Source organism: Argentina silus (assembly GCF_951799395.1).
Source record: "Argentina silus genome assembly, chromosome: 10".
Taxonomy (NCBI): Eukaryota; Metazoa; Chordata; class Actinopteri; order Argentiniformes; family Argentinidae; genus Argentina; species Argentina silus.
The window spans coordinates 15,868,479-15,894,995 of record NC_139664.1 but is presented as its reverse complement, the minus strand read 5'-3'; the positions used below and the strand labels follow the sequence as shown (position 1 = coordinate 15,894,995).

The window sequence follows — 26,517 nt, the reverse complement described above, 5'->3', positions numbered from 1 at the left end:
TTCAACCTCTAAATCGAAGTGAATGTACCATGTTCAATTCAGGGAGACAAGCTCGCAGCTGTGATTACCTGAAGCAATAGCTGCATGTGTTCAGCAGTTCTTCACGGGTTGTGGGCCAGCGGCCTGATTTTACCATTCTATTTCAGTAGCTTTGCAAAGAGATGTAAAAATGTGTTTTAAGGAGTTAAGATTTAATGGTTATTTATCAATAAAACTGGGATAAATAAATAGTTTATAAATGTTTATTTCTCTATACCTACCTACAAAACACAATGATCGTGGAATAAAACTGAAGACCAACAGGTGTGCAAACATCCATTTTGTCTGAGCATTGAGGCACTGACATGACAAAAACACACCAAAATAAATGTTCTTTTTTTTTATTTTTTAGATATGCATTTACACGCATATTGTAAAGCAAATTAGCAAAACAAATATACAAATACCTTATGCCATTCTGCACAAATTAGAAATTATATCTGGCACTAGTGTTCAAAATAGAGTAAAGAAATGGGAGGGGGAAGAATTAAACAAAAAAAGGAATAAACCCAAACAATGTTCATGTGGGGGAGTGGGGGGGGGACTGCAGCATGTGGCATGTTTCATCAGTCCAGAGCGATCATTCAGCAGCACCAGATGGCATCACAAACAGGAATCACTAGACATACAGGGGTAGGGGCTGGGAATCCAACTGTATGTATCCCACATACACTTTGTGCATTGCAGTATATTTATGTAAGAATTATGGTTAACAGTGCAGGTGCCTAGGCCTTCTCTGACCTCAGTTATTCGCAATACGTAGCATTTGTAAAGCATGTACAAAACAGCAGTCTGGGTATTCCTGGATCTTTCTTTCTTCTTCTTTCCTTTTATAACCCCATGGTGTAAAAATGCTGCACCATATTGAGTCTATGGGTGACAAACAGACATGATCAAGGGTTAACAGGAATAAGATTCAACAAGAGCCTGAGTGCTGTCTTTGGTAGGCAATTGAGAAAGTCTTTATTTGTCATGTCTACCACAGTATATGAATATCTAATAGTATCCCCACCCAACAAGGTCATTAAAGACATTCTGAAATCCTTTATGTTTTTAGTCTTGAAGACACGATGGAGACAAAGACAAAACAGAAAAAAAAAAGAAAAAGAAAAACAGCTTTTCGAAGGCACCATGAGTTAACATAGATATAAAAAGTTCTCTTATTCTGCGAGGTGAAACCCATCAGTCTAAATAAATCAGCATTTAACTGAAGGTTGAAAAAATATTTTCTAAACAATTTCAAGGAATTGACCCAACTCATTGGTTATTATAATAACCCACAGCCTCCCTTGGACGTAAACCTTGGCCTTCCAGAGACCCATCTTTATATACCATCTCTCTGTATACCAACACGTTTCACCCTCTCTGCCCAGCCACTACATCATACAACCAGGACTACAACCAGAACTACAACCAGAACTACAACCAACGACTACATTATAATCAGCCTAGTTTTTAAGGTTCTGTTAAAAATGAAATGATAATTAAAATCATAACTGAACAAGTGGGCTATAATTCATGAATTCAATTTGATTTGGAAAAAAAAAGAGAATAGTATATAATAATATTGCCTGGTCCCAACAAAGTTGAACTTTCGCGAGAGCCTAAATGTGTCCTAGGAAGTGGCACAGTGGTTTTCTTTACCGACAGATCAAAGGAAATGCAGCTGAATTACTGAACAGTCAATAGAAAGAGGCAAATGAGAGGCTGGAAAGCCTCACAACTGCCATGGGGTGGAGGCTTCTGTAGGGAAAGCAGTCTGTGACCTGCATGAGGCTTTCATAGGAGGAAACATCAGCATTCACCTTCTTGCCATTTTTCTGTCTACTGAGGCAACTCTACTTTCTGAACAACTCTTTTTTTATTATTATTAACAACAATTCCAACAATCCTGACTGAGGAAACAGAAATGTCCATTTATATCTTGTCTACTTGCAGAACAATATACTGTAAAACCCAAATACCAGCTCCCTTTAGAAGGGAATAACCAAAAGATGAAGTTAACTTTGTAAGCTATGGTGGTTAGTGGAAAAAACTAATGAAGTCTGTCTGCAGCACTTAAGGTATTAGATTTCAGTCTGAATACAGGAGTTCTTGACCACGCTGGGCGGCTGGGACAGGGGTTGGTGGTTGTTATTGGTTTCCTTAAGCAGCTCTCCAGTGGTGGAGTCCAGCTCAGCGGAGCAGACCAGGTTGACATTCTCCTCTGTGATGAAACATAGAGCGCTGACGTCAGGGCAGGGCCCAGAGGAGGTTGAGGTGGGGGAGTGGGGGGGCAGGGGGCCCCCCTGGGAGGGGCAACTCTCCAGCCTGTCGTTCTCCACCTCAGGCAGAGGGCTGACGGTGGCGAAGCGCGTGTGGTAGTCACTGGAGCCGTGGCTGCACGACGTCTTCATGCTCTCCAGGTCGGAGCAGCTGAACTCAGAGAAGTGGCTGGAGTGGGAGTCGGCCACCGAGGGCAGGCTGCCGCTCAGGGATGGAGAGTCAAACTCGCTGGAGTTGGTGCTGCGCTGCTCCAGCAGCTGGGCGTCCATGTCCTCCCGCGTCTCGTTGATCTTCGTGCCGCCTTTCTTCCGCAGTTTGCCTTTACTCTTCTTCCCCGAGGAGGGCTCCTTGGCCCACTTGGCAGAGGTGCCCTTGCCCTCGGAGGGGCAACCAGAGGGGCAAGTCCATCCGCAGCGCCCGACGTTGCTGCCGTCGTCAACACTGCTGCTGCCGCTGTGGTGCCTCAGTTTGCCAGGCTTGGACTCAATGTCCACCTGCACCTCCATACTGTTACCATCTCTGTACACAAGGAGGAAAAGACCATTAGTCATTTACTTACAGTTAATAGTGGTAAGATACAACCTCCCTGTGAGGATATCAGTAAGCACACCCATAAAAAGATTCAAGAGAAGCCTCACCTGTCCAGAGGCATGTAGGAGTTGAGAATGGATCCAGCCATTGCTTTGGTGCTAGCGTTGTCGCTGATGGTCCCCAGACTGACAGTGCCCGACTCCCCACTGAGACTGCACCTCTCCTTCTGGACATCTGCCTGGACCTCCAGCCTGAGGGGGGAGGAGGGGGACAGAAGACCAGGATCACATCTACTGCCACACATTCACTACATACATTTTCGACACAAAGCATGCACAGTGAATAAAACAAAATAAAAAAAGGGGTTTAATCAACTATTATTCTTCTCGACTATCTTATGTTATTTTTTATTGAGTGAATGACTATGTCTAGCAGTAACAACGGTGTATTGATGTGGTTTTCTGCCGCTCACCTGTTCAGGTAGTTGACCATGGCACTACCAGACAGACTGCCAGTGATGCTGGCCCCAGCGAGGGCCATGGTGCTGGCTGTCTCACTCAGGTTGTCTCGGATGGCACCCATGCGGTCCATGTGGCTCCCGCTGGCACTCAGGCTGCCAGTCATGCCCCCAACGCTGCCCTCACCGATGCTGGGGTTGTTCCGCGTGTCCGCCACTGAGGTAGTGTCTACAGAACAGGACAGGACAGCATTTCTTAGGAGCTGGAAATGAATCTTATTATATCGTTTAACATTCAGAATTCACAAATCTCCTTTCCAGTCAGTGGCCAGCCCCATAGGGGAGCAGTGAGTCAGCAAACAGAGCGCTGCTGACTCACGCCTAAACAGATGAGGTCACTCAGTGGTCAGGGGGAGGATGCGGAGAGTCCAGCTGACACGTACCAGTCGCTGCTGCCCCGCTCCCCACGTTCATCTCGTTCTCGTCATCAAACTCGATGCGCACACCTTTGCCATTGCCCGCTGACACTCCGCAGCCACCGCTGCGGCACAGAGAGATGGGCACCACGCCATACACGTAGGCCAGCATGATGGGCACTCCGATGCCTGCAGAGAGAGAGAGACACACACACACACAAATAAACACCTTCAGCAGGGACCAGACACAACCAGCAGGGGCCACTGTGCCACCAAACAGCACAATGCAGTGATTCAGTGGTTCTTTATCTTTGTGTATCGACAGAAGACTCTCCGTTTTACATTAGGAGAACTGCGAATGTAGAGAAAAGTTAAAGGGGGCAATGTCAAACGAGGACAAATCAATAAACTGGGCAAAACCCCAAGATTTATGATTCTTTCTGTGCATCATTGCACAACCTTGCCAAAGGAAACTGCAGTGTTGGGAGGGAGGGAGGGAGGGAGGAGGGAGGAGAAAGGAGGGAGGGAAATTAACACTCACCGACAGTAACCGCTGCCACCACCGGAGACACTATGACGGAGAGTGTCACACCACCAGCTATGACCAGGTTCCTCTTGTGGTTGGATATGTCCTTTCCTTCATAGCGGTTGTGAATCTGTAGGAAAGACAGACAGGGTCAAAGAGGTTTAGGATAAAAGGTTAAAAGAGGTGAGGAATCCTAGTATGTAACCTCTAGACATCTTGTAACCTCTAGACATCTTGAAGGCATGTGTCAGTAAGTCATAAGGAGATTCATCAGTCATACTAACACTCCTCTGACTAGACAACACTGTGTATGAGAATGTACAAGAGAAGAGAAAGCAGTTGCTGGCTCGCATAACATCTTGGCAGGCTTCGAGGGGGAATACTGTAAACCGTTGGCAGAAAGACTTTCACTTTACAGTGCTATGTTCATATAAAAACAAGTCCAAGTAATCATGCCCTGATAAAACAAGTCCAGTATTGTAAAATAGCTAGGCAGTTTTGAGTTCTAGAGAAGTTGAGTCACTTCAGGAAATAATACTGTCTATGTATAACCTTTAATGAACCTTTACAGCTTTTGGACTACTGGACTTTCATCAGCCATTCATGTTGTCACATGGAATCATGTCACATGTCATGATTCCATGTGAGTATACACCCGTTACTGATAACCAACTGATAACAATACCTCAACTAGAGATATCTACAGGCTGACAGACACTGTGGGCCTCCACACTGGGAAAGACAAACTGTCTCAAAGTCGGTGTGGATCTAGGACTTGGATCGTTCCACTTTTACCACCCCACCAAAGAGCTGATTTGCTTTTATAAGCCAGATCTGCCGTGTCAGGTAGTGTATTTTGCTAAAAGGCAGCCGGTTAAAACCCAGGCCCCCACATCCTAAAGCTGCTGAGTGCCCCTCACCTTTCTGCCCACATACACCGGAATACCAATGATCATAGCGGGGATGGCGATGCCGGCAATAAGCGCGATGCCCACGGGCGCGCCCACCAATGTGCCAAGCTGCCACAGAATCTTCTTCTTCCTGCTCCAGGGCTTCTTCCCCCAGAAGGTGCATCCTGAGGGACTGAGGGGGGGGGGGGGGGGAGTCAAATTATATGACATCCTGACGTTGGCAGAGTGATCACAGACACCATGCAAGTGTTGACAGCCCACACTCACCTCAGGTAGTGCAGGTCAGAGATCTCCTTCATACACAGCCAACAGAACTCACAGCCACACACGGCGCAGGTCATATGGTTACAGCTCCCGTCGTTCATCTTGATGATGTAGGCAGCGCACCGCGGACAAGGCTTGATATCATCAGCTGAGATGGGGGAATAAGATGGGGTCAGACAATTTATAATACATGACCAACAACTTGAATATGCATTTATTGAAGTCATCGTAAATGCAGGGTCAGGCGTGAGGGGTTCAACAGACCAAGAGTACTGATTGTGTGTGTGTGTGTGTGTGTGTGTGTGTGTGTGTGTGTCTCGTGTACCTGCAGCGCCACTCTCCTGGCTGTAGCTGAGGGAGGAGGAGCGGATGGTCCTCAGTCTCAGGCTCTGGGCTCTCTGTTGGCGGGCAGCGTCACATGTCTGGTTGGGGTGCCACAGCTGCTTGCAGTGGTAGCAGAACTCTGTGCCACACCCGTCCCTGCCACAGGTGATCTTGGGACAGCTGGCACAGCCGAAGGCGATCACTGCATACCTAAACATGAAATAGGGGCATAAAAAAGGTCAGGATTTGATCATAAAAGCAAGAGTCTATATCTATAATGAAACCTGGAATGACTACCAACCCATACTCTGCTGCATCTTCAAGACAGGAGAAAGTACAATTCAGTACCCAGAGACTCGGGAAGCACATTCCAATACGAGGCTCAAATACTCATACTGGTATCGGAGAAATGCCCCCAAACCGATAATGTCCGGTAATGTCCACCAAACAGGCGCGCCTCTTGGGTATCTGAAAGCCATAGTCTTCAAAGTCAGTGGGAAAACACGTGACTCTTGTCGCTAGGCTACCAGCTACAGTGCTGTAGCTGGCAAGATATTGTAGCTAGCAACGATTAGCGATTATGCTATCATGACATTCATAGACATTTCTATGCAAGTAACAAAGTAGCTTGCTAGCAAGAGGGGGTCAAATACGTTTAGAGAGTGTTTGTTTCATACAAACATAGTGTACATTTATTTCAGAAACTGTAGTAGAAGACATCCTCTTTTTCCACTAAAGTAGCCGCCATTTTGTTGGGTATTTTCTGTTTGTCCTGCCCCTCCATCTTTTTTGTAGTTCTTTGTGCCCAACGTGACATTGATGTGCGACACTACTCTCCAAAAGTACTTGTATCGGCAAGCACCCAAACTGAGTACTTAGTACTTGTTTAAAAAAGAAAAAAAGTACATGGTACCTACAGAACTAGCAATGACCTCTCGACTCCTGCATACGTCTTCTCACAACTCAAGTGTCATGTATTTCACAGAGCCTGACGACCACTTACATCACTTTGTCCACTGCCATTGTGAGCCTCTGACATGAGAGATGGTCCTGAGACCATAGTCAATCACCCTGACCCTGGCAGGCCCGGGAGTGTAGCAGGGGAGTTAATGATGCTGCCAATACACAGCGGCTGAGGACTGATGATCATTCGATCTCCGCTTATCTGACTGCTAGTTTCAGGTTAATGGACATAGAAAAACAGATAGTAAAAGTCTCCCAATACACTTCAGCATCGTTTAATGTGTTAACAATTGTCTCTGTAATAGTTTGAGATATATTCAAATAGTGGACTTCACTTCGACACTGAATATAAATAAGTAATTCGCATATAACAAAAGATATAAACCAAATCTTCTAGTGAATGTAACAAAAGTGTATAAATGATGACTATAGATGACTTGTTGCTGTGTGAGGTCTAGGCATGGTGTTGTATGTGGTGGTGTGGTGTCTATACCAAGAGGCCACCCTGACAGACTGTAATAGAAACCTGATCCTTTGGATTGACTACAAACTTCCGCGTCCTCAGATCCCTTTACCCAGTTTAGCTGAGGCTGTCTACTCTACAGCACAAAGCACACCATTACTCACAATGAAGTCACGCTTGGTAAACCACCGGGCAAAACACCATCAGACCAGTGAGCTCACTGATAATGACAACCACCATGAGCCTCTCCATAGAGCAAATCCTCCAAAAACAACAGTGCAGCCGTGTATTTCCTGTGCGTTCTCACAACACCCCCCAGTTTCTTTCTATCTATCTTAATTAATGAAAGGGTTCCACAAATCTAACCAGATTAAACCCAGCCCACTCCAGTTGTCCCCAGCCTGCCTCTCGCTCTCTGTGACCCCTGATCTGCTCTTGAAAACTCTGTTGGCTGGCTCAGGAGGTCCAGATCCAGTCAGAACTCTCAGAACTCTTCTAGGGCCTGGCCTGGGGTGAGGCCCCAGCTGTCTGCGTGGGAAGCTCCCATTGTTTAGAGGGGGACATGCTCCAATGTGTCCACTCCTTGCCAAGACAATGACAAATGTTAAACTGTGGTTTACATCAACACTAGAAGGTAGGCTGTGCTCAGACCCCATTAAGCTGAAGGCTGAGGTGGAATAACAATCAGGGAAAAGCCCTATGATATCCCCATAGGGCCGAAGAGGACCGCTGAGTCTGGAGATGTGTTGTGAATCTCTGTCTTCTCTCTCTGGCTCTGATGTGGTTCAGTGATGCGCTGATGATGAGACTCTTTCCATGCCCATGGCGAGCACCAGGGAAAAAGACAGAGAACGGCTGACTTGTACCTGTTAGTAAGCACACTTGGAACATAAATCAACCGCAGGACAGCAGGAGATCCCCCCTCCCCCATCCAACCTTAAATTGTTAAAGGCTCACATTACTGCACTGCAGTCTAAATATCAGGTAGGCTTAAACAAAGAGTACAAGAGGTACAGTACTGAGGGAAGGGAGAGTTTTTCAGATAACTTAAAACAATTCCTGGAAGAAAAGGAAAGCGTGTTGCTGCCAACAACACGCACGTGCAGAGCTGCGCCTAAACATGGCCAAACACTGAGAACTGCGGGGCCAGAGAACACCAAAGGCAAAGGAAGGGAACTTGTATAACTTCAGAGAGGCAGTAAAAGAATGCAAGTGTTTCTGAAGTTGGAAGTCTCTGAAGCCAAAGGAAGGAAGGACATGAAACGAGTCGACTGGTTGAGCCTCCAGCAGGCAGCAGGCTAATGATTATCCTGAGTACTAGGACTGTCTGGGAGCACGTGTTCTGCCTGCCTGGCCTGCTCATTCAGTAGCTGGTCATGTCAGAGCTACGTGACAAGTCTGATGAGGACCATCTGGGGAGGACACACTGAGGCCGCCTTTCAGCCTCCTACTCCCTTATACGCAGTATCAAAGACGGCCTGACTGAAAGGAAGAGCAAGTTAACATGAAAAGAACTGCCTGCCATTTCAGTGATATTGGATATAAAGCGACTCTATTCAGTCTATGAACAACCAGGCCCATTTTTCGGGGAGAAATCCCTACAATTCAAATTGTAGGTTTATGTCAAACACCAAGCTTTAATGAATAATGAATGATAGTGGCCATTTCCTGTGAACATTGCACTCATCCCAATTAACAACTAGGGTGAATGTGAAACCCCAAAATGGTATAGGCCTAGGAGCCATGTATTAGGTACAGCAACAGGTCAGGGTAGTGAAGAGCTGAGCGGTCCACTGGTCGGTGAGAGTCTTTCCTTGGCTGCAGTCTCAGTGGCTGTGGCCCGCTGGCACAGGCGTGCTGACGTGCCTGTCCCCCCCCCACTGCTCTCTGTATCACTGCTCACACAGCCAGGTCAGGTAGAGCGAGTGTTCAGGTCAGCTGAGCTCATTTGTCTGGTGTAATGGTTAGGGATTTGGACGGCGGTCCACTCGGCCGCCTAAACCAGCTGCTGATTTGATTCGTCAGTGTGGCAGAGTCGCCACTTGACCCTAGCCCCGCCCCGCCCCTCCCCTCTGCACGGTGTGTTGCAGCAGACACCCTGGCCCACAGCCAACACTCAGTCAGGAAGGGAATTAGACAGCTATACACAGAACAGCATGGCCAGGGGATTACTGCAGACAGACAGTGACTACCAGGAACGAGATGGGAGAAAAAGACTGGGACTGGATCTACCTGTCCTGCGGTAGTGAGCTGCCACACTGTCGGCTAACCCAACAGCCAGGCCATGAAAACACCGGAGCCAGTCCAGCTTGCAGCCCAGCCTCTCTATGATGTTAACACAAACCATCTGCCCTCCTTCCACTCTGACCACCACCAGGAGTCAGTCCTCTCTCCTCTACAGCAAGTCAATGACAGAGAGTCAGAAGCATACAGGTGTCTGTCGCATCGGTGGCTGGAGCCAAGGCCTTTCTTACTGAGCAAGCAAATGTTTGGGCCAACAAGAGGGGGGAGGGGGGGAGGGTTTAGGCTGAATTAATATAGTGTGACTGCAAAAAGCCTGTCAAGCCTGATAGATTATATCTGATATTAATAACATGGTGCAGCTTGTATGAGACAGGGTTGAGTCAGGGTTTTGGCCCATGACAGTGTAACTGTAAACCCACCGCAGCTCCAGATCCCCACTCCAAAACAGCCAGATAAACCCTGACAGGGGCGTAAAAGATCAGCCCTAACGACTGCCCCCTCCCAGATGCTGGGAACAACACATGTGTACAATTTAGCTCTCAGTCTCTCTACATTCTGGACTCTGCTGCACAGTGAAACAGGAAACTAAAGCAAAACCATCCAGCCATAGAGCTGCTGCTTGTTAGACATCTGCACTATGAGGGCTGGCCTGAGCCTAAATGATAAATTACTTCTCTCCACATGCCAAGGCTAATGCCGTCTTATGAGGCAGTAGAAGACAACCTACTGCAGTGAAAATAAATGCTGGTTTGCTGCGTGTCCTACTTTCCCTAAGCTACGACTGCAAATACAAAGCACCCCGACTACCACAACATGCAATAAATTATCAATGTATGTAGTCAGAACTGTCACCTAGGCCTATGTAACTGTCACACCTACCTAGGCCTATGTAACTGTCACACCTACCTAGGCCTGTAACTGTCACACCTACCTAGGCCTGTAACTGTCACACCTACCTAGGCCTGTAACTGTCACACCTACCTAGGCCTGTAACTGTCACACCTACCTAGGCCTATGTAACTGTCACACCTACCTAGGCCTGTAACTGTCACACCTACCTAGGCCTATGTAACTGTCACACCTACCTAGGCCTGTAACTGTCACACCTACCTAGGCCTATGTAACTGTCACACCTACCTAGGCCTGTAACTGTCACACCTACCTAGGCCTATGTAACTGTCACACCTACCTAGGCCTGTAACTGTCACACCTACCTAGGCCTATGTAACTGTCACACCTACCTAGGCCTATGTAACTGTCACACCTACCTAGGCCTGTAACTGTCACACCTACCTAGGCCTGTAACTGTCACACCTACCTAGGCCTGTAACTGTCACACCTACCTAGGCCTGTAACTGTCACACCTACCTAGGCCTGTAACTGTCACACCTACCTAGGCCTGTAACTGTCACACCTACCTAGGCCTGTAACTGTCACACCTACCTAGGCCTGTAACTGTCACACCTACCTAGGCCTATGTAACTGTCACACCTACCTAGGCCTGTAACTGTCACACCTACCTAGGCCTATGTAACTGTCACACCTACCTAGGCCTATGTAACTGTCACACCTACCTAGGCCTATGTAACAGTAATGTCTCCATTACTACAGGGAGGTCAGGAATTCAGTAGAGGCCTGTTGTTGTGCAAGGCACCATCACCAAGCAGCAGCCTAGCCTTCCCTCTGGTGCCATCCCTTCCTGGCACAGTGTTGTCCTGTCCTGTCCTGTCGATGACATCCTCTCTGTGGGCCTCCGTCCCTCAGAGCCAGCCAGGCCACATGACCCTGGCTGGGCTCTGGCCCCACTTGATTTCTAAATGCACAATGGGGGCTAAACACTGGTGTCAGCAGACTACAGGCCAGCCGCCGCTCTTTTGTTCCACTGCGGCAGAGGCCCAGACAGCTGCCTGGACGTGCCTCCTCTCCTCTCTACGTTCCTCTCCTCTCAGCACTGGCAGAGCAGGGACAGGGCCCCAAGTCCTACTGAGGCACCGGGACTACAGGCACGGAGAAAACAACTTCATACTCTGCTCAGTACTCACTGTCTGCTCTGATACAAAAGACCTAGAGAGAACATTCCATGGACACCAAGATGAAGACATGTAGCCTATTCTCTATTCTAGTCACACAAACTATTATGTACTGACATTTTGAACCACAACCCATTAAGGGAAGCTGAGTGTGAGTGTGATCATTTGAGATATTGTGTGTGGTGTCTGAGGACCTCACCCGCAGTCAGGGGCTGGGCACCAGCGGCAGTCAGGGTCAGCCACCAGCCAGCGCCGCAGCATGAACTCCTCGTACTTCTCCATGAGGGCGTGGTCCCCCAGAATCATGCGGATGTCGTGGGGGTTGAAGCGCTCCGAGCACTCTGGGCAGCTGATGTTGACACGGCTCTCTGAGATCTCAATGCGAAGGTACTGGCGCAGGCAGTCTGCACAGGAGCGGTGGTGGCAGGTCATGATGTCAGGGAAGCTGTCCCTGGAGTGGCGCAGAAGGCACAGGGGGCACTCTAGCAGCTCCGCGCCCGCTGAGGAGGAAGAGGACCCTGAGGCAGAGGACGAGCCCCCTGAGGAGGTGGAGGCGGCCCCCGCCACAGAGAAGGCAGAGTTCTTGTCATTACACATCTCCGAGTGGATGCTCTCGATGCTGGCGATGCCATCCACTCCTCTGGTGAGGTCGCGGGACTTGCGTTTGGGCTCCCAGCGTCGGCGGAACAGGGCAGCCAGTGACAGGCGTCTCTTCTTAGGGGCCTTCTTGACGGAGGGCAGGCTGATGGAGGAGGCTGTGGACTGCAGATCCCGGTCTGAGCCCATCCCCATCTGCTGGTGCTTCTGTAGACTCATGTCTCCAGAGGAGGCCAGGGGGGCACTGCCCGCACCCCTCACATGGACACGGAGGTCAGGGAGAGGGATGGGGGTGTGGACGGGGGAGGGGGAGGGGGGTCTGGGGTGGGGGGACAGGTTTCCAGTGGAGGGAACAGGGTTTAAGACATGGTGTTTTCTTCTCCTTACAAGCTTATCACCTCTGTTAGCTTTCTCCTCTCAACAGGGGCTTACTCCAAATGCTGAGAACCTAAGGAAAAGACAAAAGGAAAACAATGATCTATTAACAAAGTTTTAAAATCTCAAAAGATCTATATATGGACACGAGAGATGTTGAATCTTTTCCTATTTACATAAAAAAAATACATTATTACTACTTTAAACCAATGACAAAAATACATTTAAGTAGGATAAATCACAGCAGCCTAAACTCCAATAGACTGATCATCATTCATTTGATTTGACACTTTGGAACACTCCTCCTCCAAACAGATGTAGCAGGAACATACTGGAACGATCTTGTTCACAGCTGCAATCAGACAGTGAGGGACATAATGTTGATGGAAAAATGACGTCTTAACTCAAGGAGAAACAGGCGTCAAGGAGAAGAATGACGCCGCTACAAGAACAGAATCAGAAATCTAAGATGTCATTCTTGACAGAAGATCATAGCAACTACAAAATAATGCGCCGTAGCACCGTGATAATGAAACCCACAGCCTTGAGTTCTATCTACGTACAGTACAACACACAAAATGATTCCCCCAGTGTTTGCTAGTCCCTAACTCTCTGTGTGTGTTATCTGTGGGTACCAAGGAGGCAGTTTGCATAGCTTATCAACATGTCAAAAGAGAACAGCACACAAGGTTGACAACCTTGCACCAGTGAGGCAGCATGTGGTCAATTATATCAACACTGACAGGGCCACTTTGACCTGTGGTGAGAGAGGGAATAGAAAACGTAGATCCATTTGGAGTCGACCAGACTAACTCAATAATGGCTATTCTCTCATACTTCAGAGCTACGTGTCTGCTTTTGTTTGATAAGATATGATGGCAGGCTGGGATGTGTCATACGAGACATTTCAAAAATAAACTGCCACTCCAGTCGTTATGCACTTCATATTATTACACAGTCCATCCATGGTTGGATATAATGACCTAACCACTGTCTATAGCCATTACAGAGGGTTAATATCCACACGACCTGCCTCTAAGCCTCATTGATATGTACGCTGTCCACTTGAGAATGTCACACCTCACTGCACGTTCTCCAGAACCCCATTATGCAAACATCATCATCTCTCCGCTCCGCACACACATAATCCTGATAGAGGATCCCAACACCACTATGACAGCACACAGCTGCTGGGGAAAACAAACCCACCCAACGCTATACGCTCTCCCATCTCAGGGAAGGAAGGGGGTGAGAGGGGGTTCAATCCAACAAAAAAAAGTCTACTGCCAGACAGCTCAAAACTGATGCTTGATCATTCGACAACCGTGATTCATACCAGAGATGTCCTAACAACGGACAACTCATCTCACTCCTGAAACTCCCTGGCCTCACTCTAAACTGAGAAATTGTCAACATGTCCAGCAGGGAGGCATGGTGGGCAGGGGACTGGACTAGAGCCAATACACACCATAGTTTCCTCAAGGAAAGTCCTGCTCATCCACAATTACAAACCGCAGGAGTTTAACATACCTACAAGGGGGAGTGCTCCCCAACCACGTACAACAAGGAAAGAGCAGGGCAGCGGGGAGTGGTGACGAGGCATTTGGAAAAAGCATGTCTTATTTAGAATGGAATTACCGCAAAGGTCCTAAAGTTGTCCCTCCCTCTGTGTCCTTGGTTACACCTTGGCAATGACCCATGGTGTGGAAACACACAGGGTTGCCAAGGGAGTCTCAGAGTGCTAGACTAGAGGTTCCTGAGTATGAACCAGTGACACACACACACCACAGTAAATCTGCCACTTACACATCAAAGAACACTGCACTACACAGTGAAGCATATCAAACCTCAGCAAACTGCTCAGGGTGCAGCTGCAACCAAAACCACACAGACACTCTCTTACAGTACCAAACAGTTCACAAACAAACACTCTCAAACACATGAAGTCATTCCTTTGTCCCATCCAGTACCCTCTGCCTTCCCTCTCCAGCCCCTCTGACTCCATTCACACCTCCCCTCCATTCCCCTCCTCCTCCAGCACCACCATTTCCTGACTTCACAACTCTTCAGTGTCCCCCATCATTCTGCCCCCCCCCCCCCCCCCCCCCCGACACCACTGCCACAGCCAACGGCACCCCTACCATCCCCCACTCCAGTTTCTTCATCAGTACGGCTCAGGTGAAGAGAGCTGGGGAAACTCCACACCAGGAAGCCTGCGGGCCCTGACGGTGTGAGCCCGAGGGTGCTCAAAGTCTGTTGTTGGATGGCTATTGTGGGATGTGTTAGTGGAGGCCAGGAGACAAGAGTACAAAGGACTGGTGCACAGTTGTGTTGAGTGTTCTGAGCAGAACCACCTGCTACTCAATATCAGCAAGACAAAGGAGATGGTGGTGGACTTTAGGAGGACTAGGGTCCCTCTATCTCCTGTTTCCATCCAGGGAGAGGACATGAAGGTTAGTGTCCAGAGCTACAAGTACCTGGGGGTGCACCTGCACAATAAACTGGACTGGACTGGTAACACAGATGTCCTGTACAAGAGGGGCCAGAGCTGGCTTTATTTCGTGAGGAAATAAAGGCGTGTGCAGGATTCTGCTAAACACGTTCGACCAGTCAGTGGTGGCCAGCGCAGTGCTGTACACGGTGGTATGCTGGGGGGGCAGCATCAAGGAAGGTGACACCAAGAGGCTGAACAAGCTTATTAGGAAAGCTGGTTCTGTCCTCGGTGTCACCCTGGACACTGTGGAGGAGGTGGCCAATAGGAGGATGAGGACCAAACTCCTGGTCATCATGGACAATCCCTCCCATCCCCTACATGACACTGTGGCTCCTTTAACAACAGATTATTACAACCACGTTGCACTAAGGAGCGCTATAGGAGATCCTTTCTGCCTGCCTCAATAAGACTGCACAACTCCTCATACTGGACTGTTGTTACTGTATATAATGTTTCAGGTGTCTATTTTATCTATTATCACTTTATTTTGTTGTGGTTGTTGTAACGCTGTAACGCCTTAGTTTCCCCCAGGGATCAATAAAGTACCTCTCTATCTATCTACTCCCACATGCACACAAGTACACAGAGAGAGAGAGAGATCCCCCTTCCTGGTCCCCACTAGCTCCTCCCTGTCCTAGGCTGAAAACAGGAAATGGGGCTGTGGGCCTGCCTGCCTGGCTGCCTGAGGGGGTGCTGGAGGGGAGAACTGGGGGGGGGGGGCTGGTAGTCTCTCTCCATTCTGGCCTGGCTCACAATGAGGAGATGCTGGAAATGACAAAGGGACATGAGCTCCAGGCAGGAAGACAACACTCCAGCTCTGACAGGAAAGCCCCACAGTTCTTCCTTCAGGACATTCCATCCCACTCCACTTCAGAGAGCATTGTGCCATTCCTTAGAGCTCCTGTGAATCCTGACTGCCACGGTAAAATACTGAATAGGCCTAAATGTGCTTTCTTCATGAAGAGAAGAGATAACATTTCAGTCAGATTATGCTGACCTGTGTATACATTTGGGCTTATCACCAGTTGCAGATGTATTTAAGTGGGCTATACAGAATGGAACACTCATGTCAGCTCATCTGGCCAAGAGCTTGAGTCAGCAGAGGGGCTTTTCAGAATTCACAAGGCTTTAGATATGCGCATAATTAGACCAGCTGAGCTCAGGCCGAGATAAGGTGCTCGAGAATGGGAGAGAGGGTTGAGGAGGAAGGAGAGAGAGTTTAGGTGGAGAAGAGAGAGGGGTGAGGGGAAGATGAGAGAGGGTCAAGGAGAAGAGAGAGGGGGTGACGAGAGAGGCAGGGGTGAAGAGGAGAGGAGGTGAGGAAGGAGGGAGAGGGAGATTTAGGATCCTCATAAAAGGGCAAGTAGCTAACAGTCCTCTCACACAAACGCACTCAGGTCTGGCTGCCATCCAATCCATACTGCTCCAGTGTGTTCCCCATAGATTAAGTGTCAACCTAAAGGGGAGGGCTGGTAGGAATAAAAGCAGAGAAAAAGGGACTTATGTTCTCATTAAACGAATGTTTCCGAGGCCTCTGGTATAACAAAGAGAGGACTGATCACCGTCAGTCACGTGCAGTGGCTGAAGCCTTTTGCTAATGAAAAAGATGTGGTCCTCCAGGGGTAATTTGCACATAGTGAGAACAGGCTGTGAGGTGAATGGACATGGGAGACAGAGGCTGGGGATTGTGCTCTGCTGCTCTCCAGGCAGGTCCACTGCTGTTGGTGGAATCACATCGTAATCAGCAGCCTAGTATAAACACAGGAAAATATGATGCTACAAAACATGGGCGTGTGACGCAGGCCCACCAAGTAATAAGGAAGCCCCTGCCTCAGAGTGTGATTACCATCTACCCTTCACACATGCACGCCAACACAGGCTTTTTTTTACAGATAACAAGGCAACAGCAACGGGGGAGATTGTTTACCCACTGTAAACCTAAAAACAAATCATTTGCTGTGGGTTTTTAATGTTGAAGACAAATAAAGAAGGAAATGTTGCTTACAACCTAAGGCAAAGGGCACAAACGTGGTCTTCAAAACAGAAAGTGGGGTATAACACTCCTGCATGAAGAAGTCTGGCTTAAATCTTCAAAACATTAAAGGGCAAATTTGCCCTTTAAAATCACTGACACGAAGGCAAGTCTTGACTTGGTTTAGGGGTTTGAGTTGCATTTGGGGGGGTGGCAGGAGGTTGGATATTCCTGAAGAAGGTTCCAGACAGACTACCATTTGTGGCCATCATTCCTTGAGGACAGCATAGTTCATGTAACATTCCAGAGGAAACTGTAACAGTCTTGACCTCCCCTGGCCTGCTCTGCCCTGGGACTCAGGACAGCTCCACAGTGGCCAAGCCCCCTAGGTCATAATTGAGCTCAACTGAAAGACACTGAGACTTAATGATCTGGAAAGACAAATATCCGTAAACAACTGATAAAAAAAAAACAATTACAGTCACATACAAGAAGACTACGACCAAGAAAATCAAATATGACACATTTGTGATTGTTGGCTCATGTTTAGTTTGTGGACAACTGTGTGCATGTGTCGTTTCATTCAGACTTGTTTTTACAGTATTCCTAAGGCTCTCAAACTGACAAGACTGTTAAACATTAACTTCTGAGCACTTAAGAAATCAAAAAGAGCTTGCACTGCAAAAGAGTGAGAAGGAATGAGTGCCAAGAAAAAAACAATAAGATGAAGTATAGGACTGGCATTATAACTCAAACAGGAAACCAAACATTGGATTACTGGACCTTTAGAACGCCCACAATGTAATTTCCCCCGACTTGTTTACACTGGTTAAACATTGCCCAGACCTCGGCCCACCTTCAGATATGGGGACGATTTCTCAATCGCTGGGCTGGCTGAGGTTGGAGGGTACTGTACCTTTGCTCAGTCAACAGACCACCCTGTGGACTCATGGATGGGGAATGCTAGCTATTCTAGCCATCTGATAATTAGTGATACTACTCGGTGGTTAAATTTAGGAGGCACTAGTTTAGGAGGTAACTAGTGAGTAAGCTCTATCAAGACAGACGTCTATATATGTATACTGGAGAATCCACCACCCCCAGAGACTGAGTGGTACGCCTGTATCATAAGCTAGGAGGTCTTTCTCACTGACATCTGAGTGATACGGGAGGGCCGTAGTACTACACCTCCCACAGTCAGAATTCACACTGGAAACACACACAAACAAAAATAGAAGACTGACACTTAAGTTAACCCTGATTGACAGCATACCTTTGCCCTAATAAAGCAGCTTCAGACCTACACACTAAATGAGCCACCACCGAGCTTAGTCACGGTCCACTCAAGGGCAACAATGAAGCCGGTATTAGAGGGACAGTGGGAAACAATGAGCAATACCAAAATAACACATGGTAAACAACAGGGATTACTGTGTGGGGAGTAATAAGTGGATCACCAAGCCCGAAATGGAAATACACAAACATGCCGGACGCCGGGCCTGTAACTCTAGAGCATAGTGGCCACATTCCGGCCCTGCAGTCTGTTCAATTCAGCCTTTTTGCACATTCCTGGGCCACTGTGGGGACAGTGCATTAGGTTTGCAGTGCAGCACATTTACATAGCAACCGCCTGGCAAGCCAACAGCAATTGAGTGATGTGGGCTGGAAGTCAAGCAGGGCCCGGTCCCTCCCACAGCTCATTGCCCAAGTGTGAAGCAAGCTACGGGTGTGGTGAGTTTCAATAGGGGATTTAACCTTGTGTAACAATGTTCTGTAAAGGCATTGAGTAGCAAGGAAATTGGTGTTAAAAATAAGATGACCTCTAAGCTTCGGCTTATTCTATCATAATGAAGATTTTAACAACTTCCAGTCCCAACTTGAAAGGTTAGCCTAGTTTCCAAAATACATAGCCGAGGCCTCCATGTGGGTCCAAGGAAATCAACAACTGCAAACAACATAAACGGGGGAGCTGTTGTTGACGACACAACAAGAACAGAGCAGGGAGAATAAAAGAAACGTTTCCAATACCAACAAAGCCAGTAAAGTCTCCACTCTCCAGCCTCCTCCCTGACCCTCCCTCCTTTCCTCCCTCGCTTCACTTAAGATGGGAGGAAATGAGGTAAGCTCCCAGGCATCCCTGCTCAGCTGAGAGAGAGTGTGAGAGAGGGAAGAAGACTGAGCAAAAGAAAGAAAGAGAGAGAGAGAGAGAGGGGGAGAGGGAAAGAAATAAACTAGCTAGATCCCTGTAGAAACACTCCTTCCATCCACTCAGGGAGGGCAGGAGTTGCAGGAGCTCACGATTCCCATAAATTATGTGGTGCAGAGGGAGGGCTCCCCTGAGTCAGTCTGTATAACAACCGCACCCCAACCAGCCCCAAGCTGCAGCACGCACGTAATCCCTCTGTGGATGAAAGACTTCATCTTATTCTGCTCAGTCTTATTTGCAATCACAAATCACGACTATGACTAATCTGAATATTCAAGAGGCGAACTGACTGACTAATTCTCATAGGTCTAGTTTCTGTAAATCAACAAATAGCCTAATGTGTCATCCAGTGTGCAAAAATAATTAAAGCAATTTGAAATTAAATCAAATTCATTGAGGCACTAAAGTTTAGTGACTAAACCAACCCTATTCAAGTGTAAAATACAATCCATTGACAACAAATACTATTGACTTTCAGCAAGCTGTCTTTTCCTCTGAAATTATAATCAGTCACTGCATAACAATATTCTCATCGGTATTTCAGTCTAGTAAGAGCCTTGCCAATCAAGATAATGGACATCACACTTGTAGCCTAATATCTTAGATTTAATATCTCTAAATCTTAACAGTCATTCTTGTAAGGAGATTGTGGGACAATTTACCCCCCCCCCCCAAAAAAAAAATTCTGAATATCTAAGGTTTAAATGATCAAACATTCCAAGTCAAACACAACAGGTAGCATTTACACTGACTGAAGCACATTTATTTTGTCTGAGCAAACGTGAGTTAGTGACAGGAGGTACACCCTTGAAGGTGACACCTGTTTCAGAGTTTCCGAAGGGACAGGCACAGAGCTGTAGAGCTCTTCTGAAAAATTCAAAGCCTCTCGAGCACACTGAAGGCCCCTTAAAGGTGCCGCAACAGAACTTAGTGAGCGAGGCTCACAGCCAACAAAGACCAGACACCATCCACACAAACTCTGTTCATCTGGAAAAGAAGAAACATTAATTCTCCCCTGACTGGATTCTATCTGCCTGTGTGGTGCTGTAGTGTCCTGGCGGAATAGCATTAAACCCTGCCAATGGTCTTCAGCCATAGTTTCTGTTATTTGTTAAATTGTTGTTGCTTCTGTGGCCCACAGAGCTGGCATTATGTAGTGATCTTCTGGCAACAGCATCATCCTTCCCCAACATCAGCATGCCTGTTTCGGGGAGTGTCTGTGTGACTTACCTAAAGGTTAACAAACATAAACACACCTAGTTCCAAGGTTTGAAGGTGGTCCATTGAGAACTTGTTGGACTCCAAAATGTGATTTATTATGTCACACATCATGCTTATCCAGCTCACAGACCCTGAGCAATACCAGATAGTTGTCTCGTTCAGTCAGTGGAACACCCACCTTGAATACCACAAACGCTCAATGCCAACAGTGCTTAGACGAGGATTAGAAATGTAGCACAAAAACTGTGGTCTGGTTTCAAAGCCAATGCCAAATTCATAGAAATTGATATTCATGAATAGAACTACAAATTATTTCCTTAGAAAAGAAACAAATGCACCCCTAAATCTAATTATATTGTCTATTTGGAGCTTTGTGGTTCCTCAGCATAAGACTAACATGTTGCTAGAACAAAATAAGCCTCAAAATGGCTCACACATGGCAAGGCCATCAACCCACTACAAACAAGCACCTTTCCACTCCGAGGAATCCTTGTATTGTTTTCCTCCCCTTCAGCAAAAACAAACCATCTGCCTTTTAAACCCAGAGTGTGAAAGGTGGGGGCTGGCTCATCAATAGAACCCTGATGTGTCTGACACCCAGCCCTACAGCTGTGTTTACCTTAGGGGAGGAGATGGAGGTCACATATGGGTCCTCACAAACACAAGCTAGGTCGGCATGCTGGGGCTCTGACCTTTCTTTAGAACATAGCCCAGGACTTTGTTGAGTTGAGGGAGTGGTCCGCTGATACCATCCTATGAAAAAGGCTGGATGCAGGTCCCTTCTCTATTCCAAGTCCCTTCTCCTTCTGACAGAATACTGGCTCTGCTCCCTCAATGACTAGGATATGCAAGAGGGTGATCACACCTCACCCATGGTTGCCTTTGGCAACACCAAACAAACTTCATTTCTGATTTAGCCCGGTGCCACCAGCCAAAGTCAGTCACAGGACAACGCTTTTGACATACCAAACACATGGCAAATGTTTTCATCCTGGGCCAAGGGGCAGCAGACTGAACAACTAAAAAAACATGGGGGGCGGGGGGCTAGGGAAGTGGGACACTATCCCCGCTCTACTGAACACCACGTATACATTTACTACAGAGAATGGCCGTCCCAGTTCATTTAAAACGTGCCTGGCATCCCTAGACGGCCCCACAAGCGCCTCTGATACACATTGCGTTGTGAATACACACTCACTGTTGTATAATCAAGGATTCAGGGTGGGATTAGAGACTCATTGTGCAAAGCTGACCCAGACGTTTCCGATGGATGGTTCATCTGGACTCGCCATCTACCCGCTGTCCAGATTTAGAGCTGCTTAATGGTAGATAAACCTGCAGCGCCCCTCAGCCCTAAATAAAGCACCTTTTTCAATCGGAACACAAATCATGGTGATGAGATTAAGTGAGCCTTTTTCACACAGAGTTGGAAAGCATTGTCCTCTTATGCCCAGGTGGATAGGGAACATAAAAGCTTGTTTATCTTAGAGGACGAATGTAAGAGATACAAATGCTAGTATTGACAGTGCCTATCTTTCCCTGTCACTTGGACTTAAGCCATAAGCCTGCAGCTGGATCGACATACCAGAGATGCTGCAGGACAGACTCATGACATACACTTCAGTAATTATTAGGCTACAAGCTTGCTGATGAACATATTGCCGCCATCTCCAAGTTACATGAAACGAGCAGGAATGGAAACAGAAGACAAAGAGGTCCAAATATATCTCTCATGAGACCACATCCGTGCAATAAAGCCTTATCAGTGCAGTCTAAACAATAAAGGTTAAAAAAAAAACATTGCACAAAAAAAGGATGTGTGGGAGTGCACACTTGAACATAGAGGTTTAGATCAAAGTGTGTGTGTGTGTCTCGACAATGTGGTGATAGTAAAACTACGGTAGTGTTTCTGACATGTCTACATTATATGAGAAGAGAACATGTAATAATCTAATGTATGCATAGGCCTAAAAGGTTGTCAATTAGGCCCAATTCAAATACAAAACATATTTCCAATTATATAACAATCAAAATAACCGTATTGATCTAATCAAATTGCTATATCTGTGTATTCAATTGATCAGATTCGTTTTGTACAAAGGAACATTAACATCTCGCCTCACAACATTTCAACATCTGTGAAATATCCAGTGTTAAGCTGTGGAGCGAATCACTAAGAGTGAAATGATAAAGCATCGTCACACAAAGGACTACCTAGATAACATACTACTTCGTGATAAATTGCAGGATATGCATAAAACAAAATCAATTACTTATCCACTAGATTAGAACACTAGCTACAAACTGTTCTCACAAATCAGCGTAGTAACAGTACGTGATGCATGAGACTACTAGTAGTACGGTGCAAGACGAGTCAGCCATGCATACAGCAGTAGCATCCTAGTTGCAACTTTTGACAACTCATATGTATTAGTCCTGTGATCACAACACATCCTTTCACGCCATCTGAACAACGTAGCCATTTAGAATCACAGCTAGCTGACTATGCCTAATAATGATTCACTTCAGCAGCCCCTACCTAGCTACAGGAAAACAAATACAGAAGTTAGCATCAACACAACACACAGTGTCAGTTCAATTTCACCCTGGCTAGCTAACTGGATGGTTATCGCTCACCCCCAAGCAGCTAGCTAGCATGTAAGCTAGGCACAATGTAAAAAGCCAGATACAAACATTAAAGTCTCCACGAACAATCAATCATAAATGCTCTGGCAAGAGCTGACTAGCCTGTGAGTTTCGTTTACGGGGCTAGCCGGAGGAGGAACTGTCAAGACAAGATTCGTTGCTAGTAAGCCAGCTCACTAAAACAATATAAGGTATATAGCTAGGCCAAGTGAATGTAACCCCCCCGCCCCCCCCCTCGTGTAGATAGCTAATAATATACCAGAAGACTATTAATTATCGTTTTGTATACGGGGTTAATGAGCATTTGGGCAGCCGCAGCAATCATAGCTAACTGCTAGCTACAGATGTTCGTTCGAAAGCTACCGACTAGCTAGCTGGCTAACGTTAGCCCGCAACTGATAGGCTAAGATAAGAACGACAGTTAACCTAGAAACGTACCGTTTACCAAAGGAAATACCGCTTGTCCTGAATATCAATAAAACAATGCTATCTCTTTCCAACACGGTTTGGATAAATCCTTCTTGATATAGCTACTTTTCCCCGTTTCTACCGCTACACTTCTTCTCGGTTGTCGGTCCCACCTTTATCCGCTTTAATATGCTGATCAACAGCTCCGGAGACGGCTTGCTTCGTTCGTTGTTCGGGCTTGCGTTCTCTTTCAGAAGCAGTTCAAATCCTCTCGCGAGATCTCGGTCATATTTTCCCTGGTCAGTGGTTTCCTCCTGACACAAAATTAATTAATATACATAATTTTTTTTGAATGTATTGAATGCACGCAATGATCAACAAAATAACGATATGCTACTCACTGCTATGAATGTATTATGGATTCATTCATTCCAACATGAGTGAGCGCCTGCCACCGTTTACATTATTCCAGGCTATCCATAACTGCTTTGAGGGAATTTGGTTACCTAGTTAGAGACATACATCTGATAGTCAATCTGTCAATGTCCAAAATATCCAGGAAAGCTCTATCACTTTTGAGTTTCTTCACAGGGGAGGGGAGTGCAGGGGGAGGGCATGGATCTGTGAGGGTGAGATAGACCTGTCTTTGGTTCCTCTTGTTTTCCTTGGGCAACAGGTGTCCTTACCTCTGGGTCCATAGTGTTTGATTGTATCTAATGTTGATGTAATAGCAAGGAGACCACATAGGACTGCTATTGTTTCCATATAACATTGGTCTATCAAAACATTTATCCATGAGCATATGGATGGGATGTTATCCTACAAGGTCAATCAAAGTACCGCATGTGCATCTACAGATTAAATGCTGTGGTGTGAACATGGTGTGAACATAACATGCTGACATGATGTCCTGAATTTACTGCTCCCATTTTCTCCTCCTCAAGCAGATATAAGTTTGCCTTTTTCAATATCGCTCCATATCTGTGAAACAAGCAGTGCCTATCACTGTGAAAATACTTTATCACCATCACCTGGGCTGAGAAATCAGAGTTGTAAATAAAACCCTCAATGAGCTAGTCACAGGCAACCACACTTTAATTTAAATCCAGACCAGACTGGATTTCATAACCCCACAGTCAATATGCAAATAGCACACTTTGGCAAGTCATAAAATCCATCTGAATATGCACTCACTGCCCTCTCCCTTGGCTGCGGTTACATTCAGAATCTCTTCATTGGGTAGCCATAATAATTGCAGAACCTAGTCTGGAGGTTTTCATTTGACAATTTCCCCTAAATTTCTGAAGTAATGTTCTCTTCATCAGTCCAACAATGTGGTGACATTGATCCATAGGAATGGAAATGGGTGACTGCACGTTGTGTATGTGTGATGCAGATCACTGAGAATGACCCAGCTATATTCCCCCTAATCCTTCAAATACCCTGTTATACCTCTTTGCTAATACATTCATACATCACCCAAACAAGACCTGACACCAATGACTTGAGGCTGGGCTTAGCATGTGCAATACAAGTAAGAGTAGAAAAGAAAGCTATTTCCAAGGTATCAGGCACATAAGTATTATTCCAATGCAATGGAATATATGATTAAAGTCAAACAATCCCTTATTCAAGAAAAATGATGTTAGCCAAGAGTAATGTGTCCTCTTCTTGCAATGCTTCAAGTCCAGAGTACTCTCTGTCCAGAGCAACTGTATAAACAATCATAAACCCATCCCTAAACCAAACATATCAATTGTAAAGTTAATTAATAGATTTAATGATCCAGTGAATCAGAAATTGTTTCTCTACCATGCCTGTAAAACACAGGGGGAATAAACACAAAGATCATACATTTTCAATTTGGGAACAAAATTAACATTACAAAACATTCTAATAACATCTATTAGAGTGGATGTTGTTTTCCACTATGTCCCAAAAAGGTTAAAAACAAAATACGTTTTTATTTCAACAGATGTCTACGTCATAGATTCCCACAAATATGTAGTGGGCAGGGTAGATGCAGACAAATATAATCCAACCCCAAGAGGATTACATGGCCTATTGTTTATTTTCATCTAAAAAGCAAGAGATGGGATGGCTGAGGGTTACAGTCATGTATGTATTGATATTTCAAACATTATTGTCCGTTGACATAAAATATGTGAGCAATCCTTATAAGGAAATAAACATCCAGTCCAAACAGCTGAAAGGTTGGGGAGTCATGTGACTGGAGGAATCTGGGATAAAATGGCTTTTTTTCTTTCACAAAAGATGCAGGTCAGCACAACAAACATTTATAGTAGGCCTACTCTGATCAATACTGGATAAATCTCTTGTGCTTTTGAAAACATATTCACAGCTCCTTAGCTTGTAGCTCTTTATTTTCAGGAGAACCATATTGTGTTGGGAGAGATAAAAGTCAACATCAGTACATCCAAAGAGCCTGGGGTGAAACAGTTCTTGTGAACCAAGAAAAATATAAAAGCATCCCCTCTGAGGAGACAGACCAGTGGGAGGTACAGTGAAGTATCATTAAACTGTGAAGATAAAATGTATTTGCTAAAGCCTCCCTAGACCATAACAAATACAAAAAAAATAACATTTATAGTTAAGATGAATAATCCTTTGAAATCAGTTTAGGGGAACTTTCTCATGTATTGTATCAGGTCATCAGTATGTTAACAGTCCAGCTTAAACAAGGAGGCCTCATTCTTGGATATGTTTGTGTTGGAGTGCTGGTGAGACATTGGAAGAGTCTGCTGCCTCAATAAAATGGAGGTCCAGGCATAGAGAGTCTGACTTTACTGCCAGGCCTGGCTGAAGAGGCGGCCATGGTGGATATAACTTGATTGTGAGGGAGGGAGCCACAGATGGAAGGGGGATGATGGGGCAGGATACTGGACTGGGTCTGGAAGCAATTTTATGAGTAAGGAAGCAGAATGAATCAGCATAGATCCTCCTTATCTAAATCAGTACACCAGAGGACAGTACAATATGTACCAAATTCAAGCTAAAAATAGCAAAAAATACCCATGTTAAACTAAAAAAGCACTCTCGGAAACAGTCGTCCAAGTCCAGAGATTGCTCCCTTATTCCCTTTTTCAAGACACACTGAGCCAAGTCCCCTCAGTTCCAGTATGAAGAATTAAGTCTGTTTGGAGG

At 46.1% G+C, this 26,517-nt stretch overlaps 1 protein-coding gene across 2 annotated transcripts; it reads right to left on the bottom strand.

The window, feature by feature from the left end:
- Positions 1-364: 364 nt before the first annotated feature.
- Positions 365-23,593, bottom strand: LOC310810939 (E3 ubiquitin-protein ligase RNF19A-like). 2 transcript variants are annotated; one of them, XM_083678875.1, is made up of 10 exons: positions 23,526-23,593; positions 11,633-12,478; positions 5,735-5,943; positions 5,413-5,557; positions 5,155-5,317; positions 4,250-4,364; positions 3,736-3,897; positions 3,308-3,521; positions 2,943-3,086; positions 365-2,823 (listed from the first exon to the last, which is right to left on the bottom strand). In XM_083678875.1, the coding sequence occupies exons 2-10, from the start codon at positions 12,247-12,249 to the stop codon at positions 2,106-2,108; spliced, it is 2,487 nt and encodes an 828-aa protein (XP_083535001.1). In that variant the 5' UTR covers positions 12,250-12,478; positions 23,526-23,593; the 3' UTR covers positions 365-2,105. The 2 variants fall into 2 exon arrangements, with proteins under 2 accessions (XP_083535001.1, XP_083535000.1); XM_083678874.1 differs by having other exon boundaries at positions 23,383-23,568.
- Between the last annotated feature and the right edge of the window lie 2,924 nt (positions 23,594-26,517).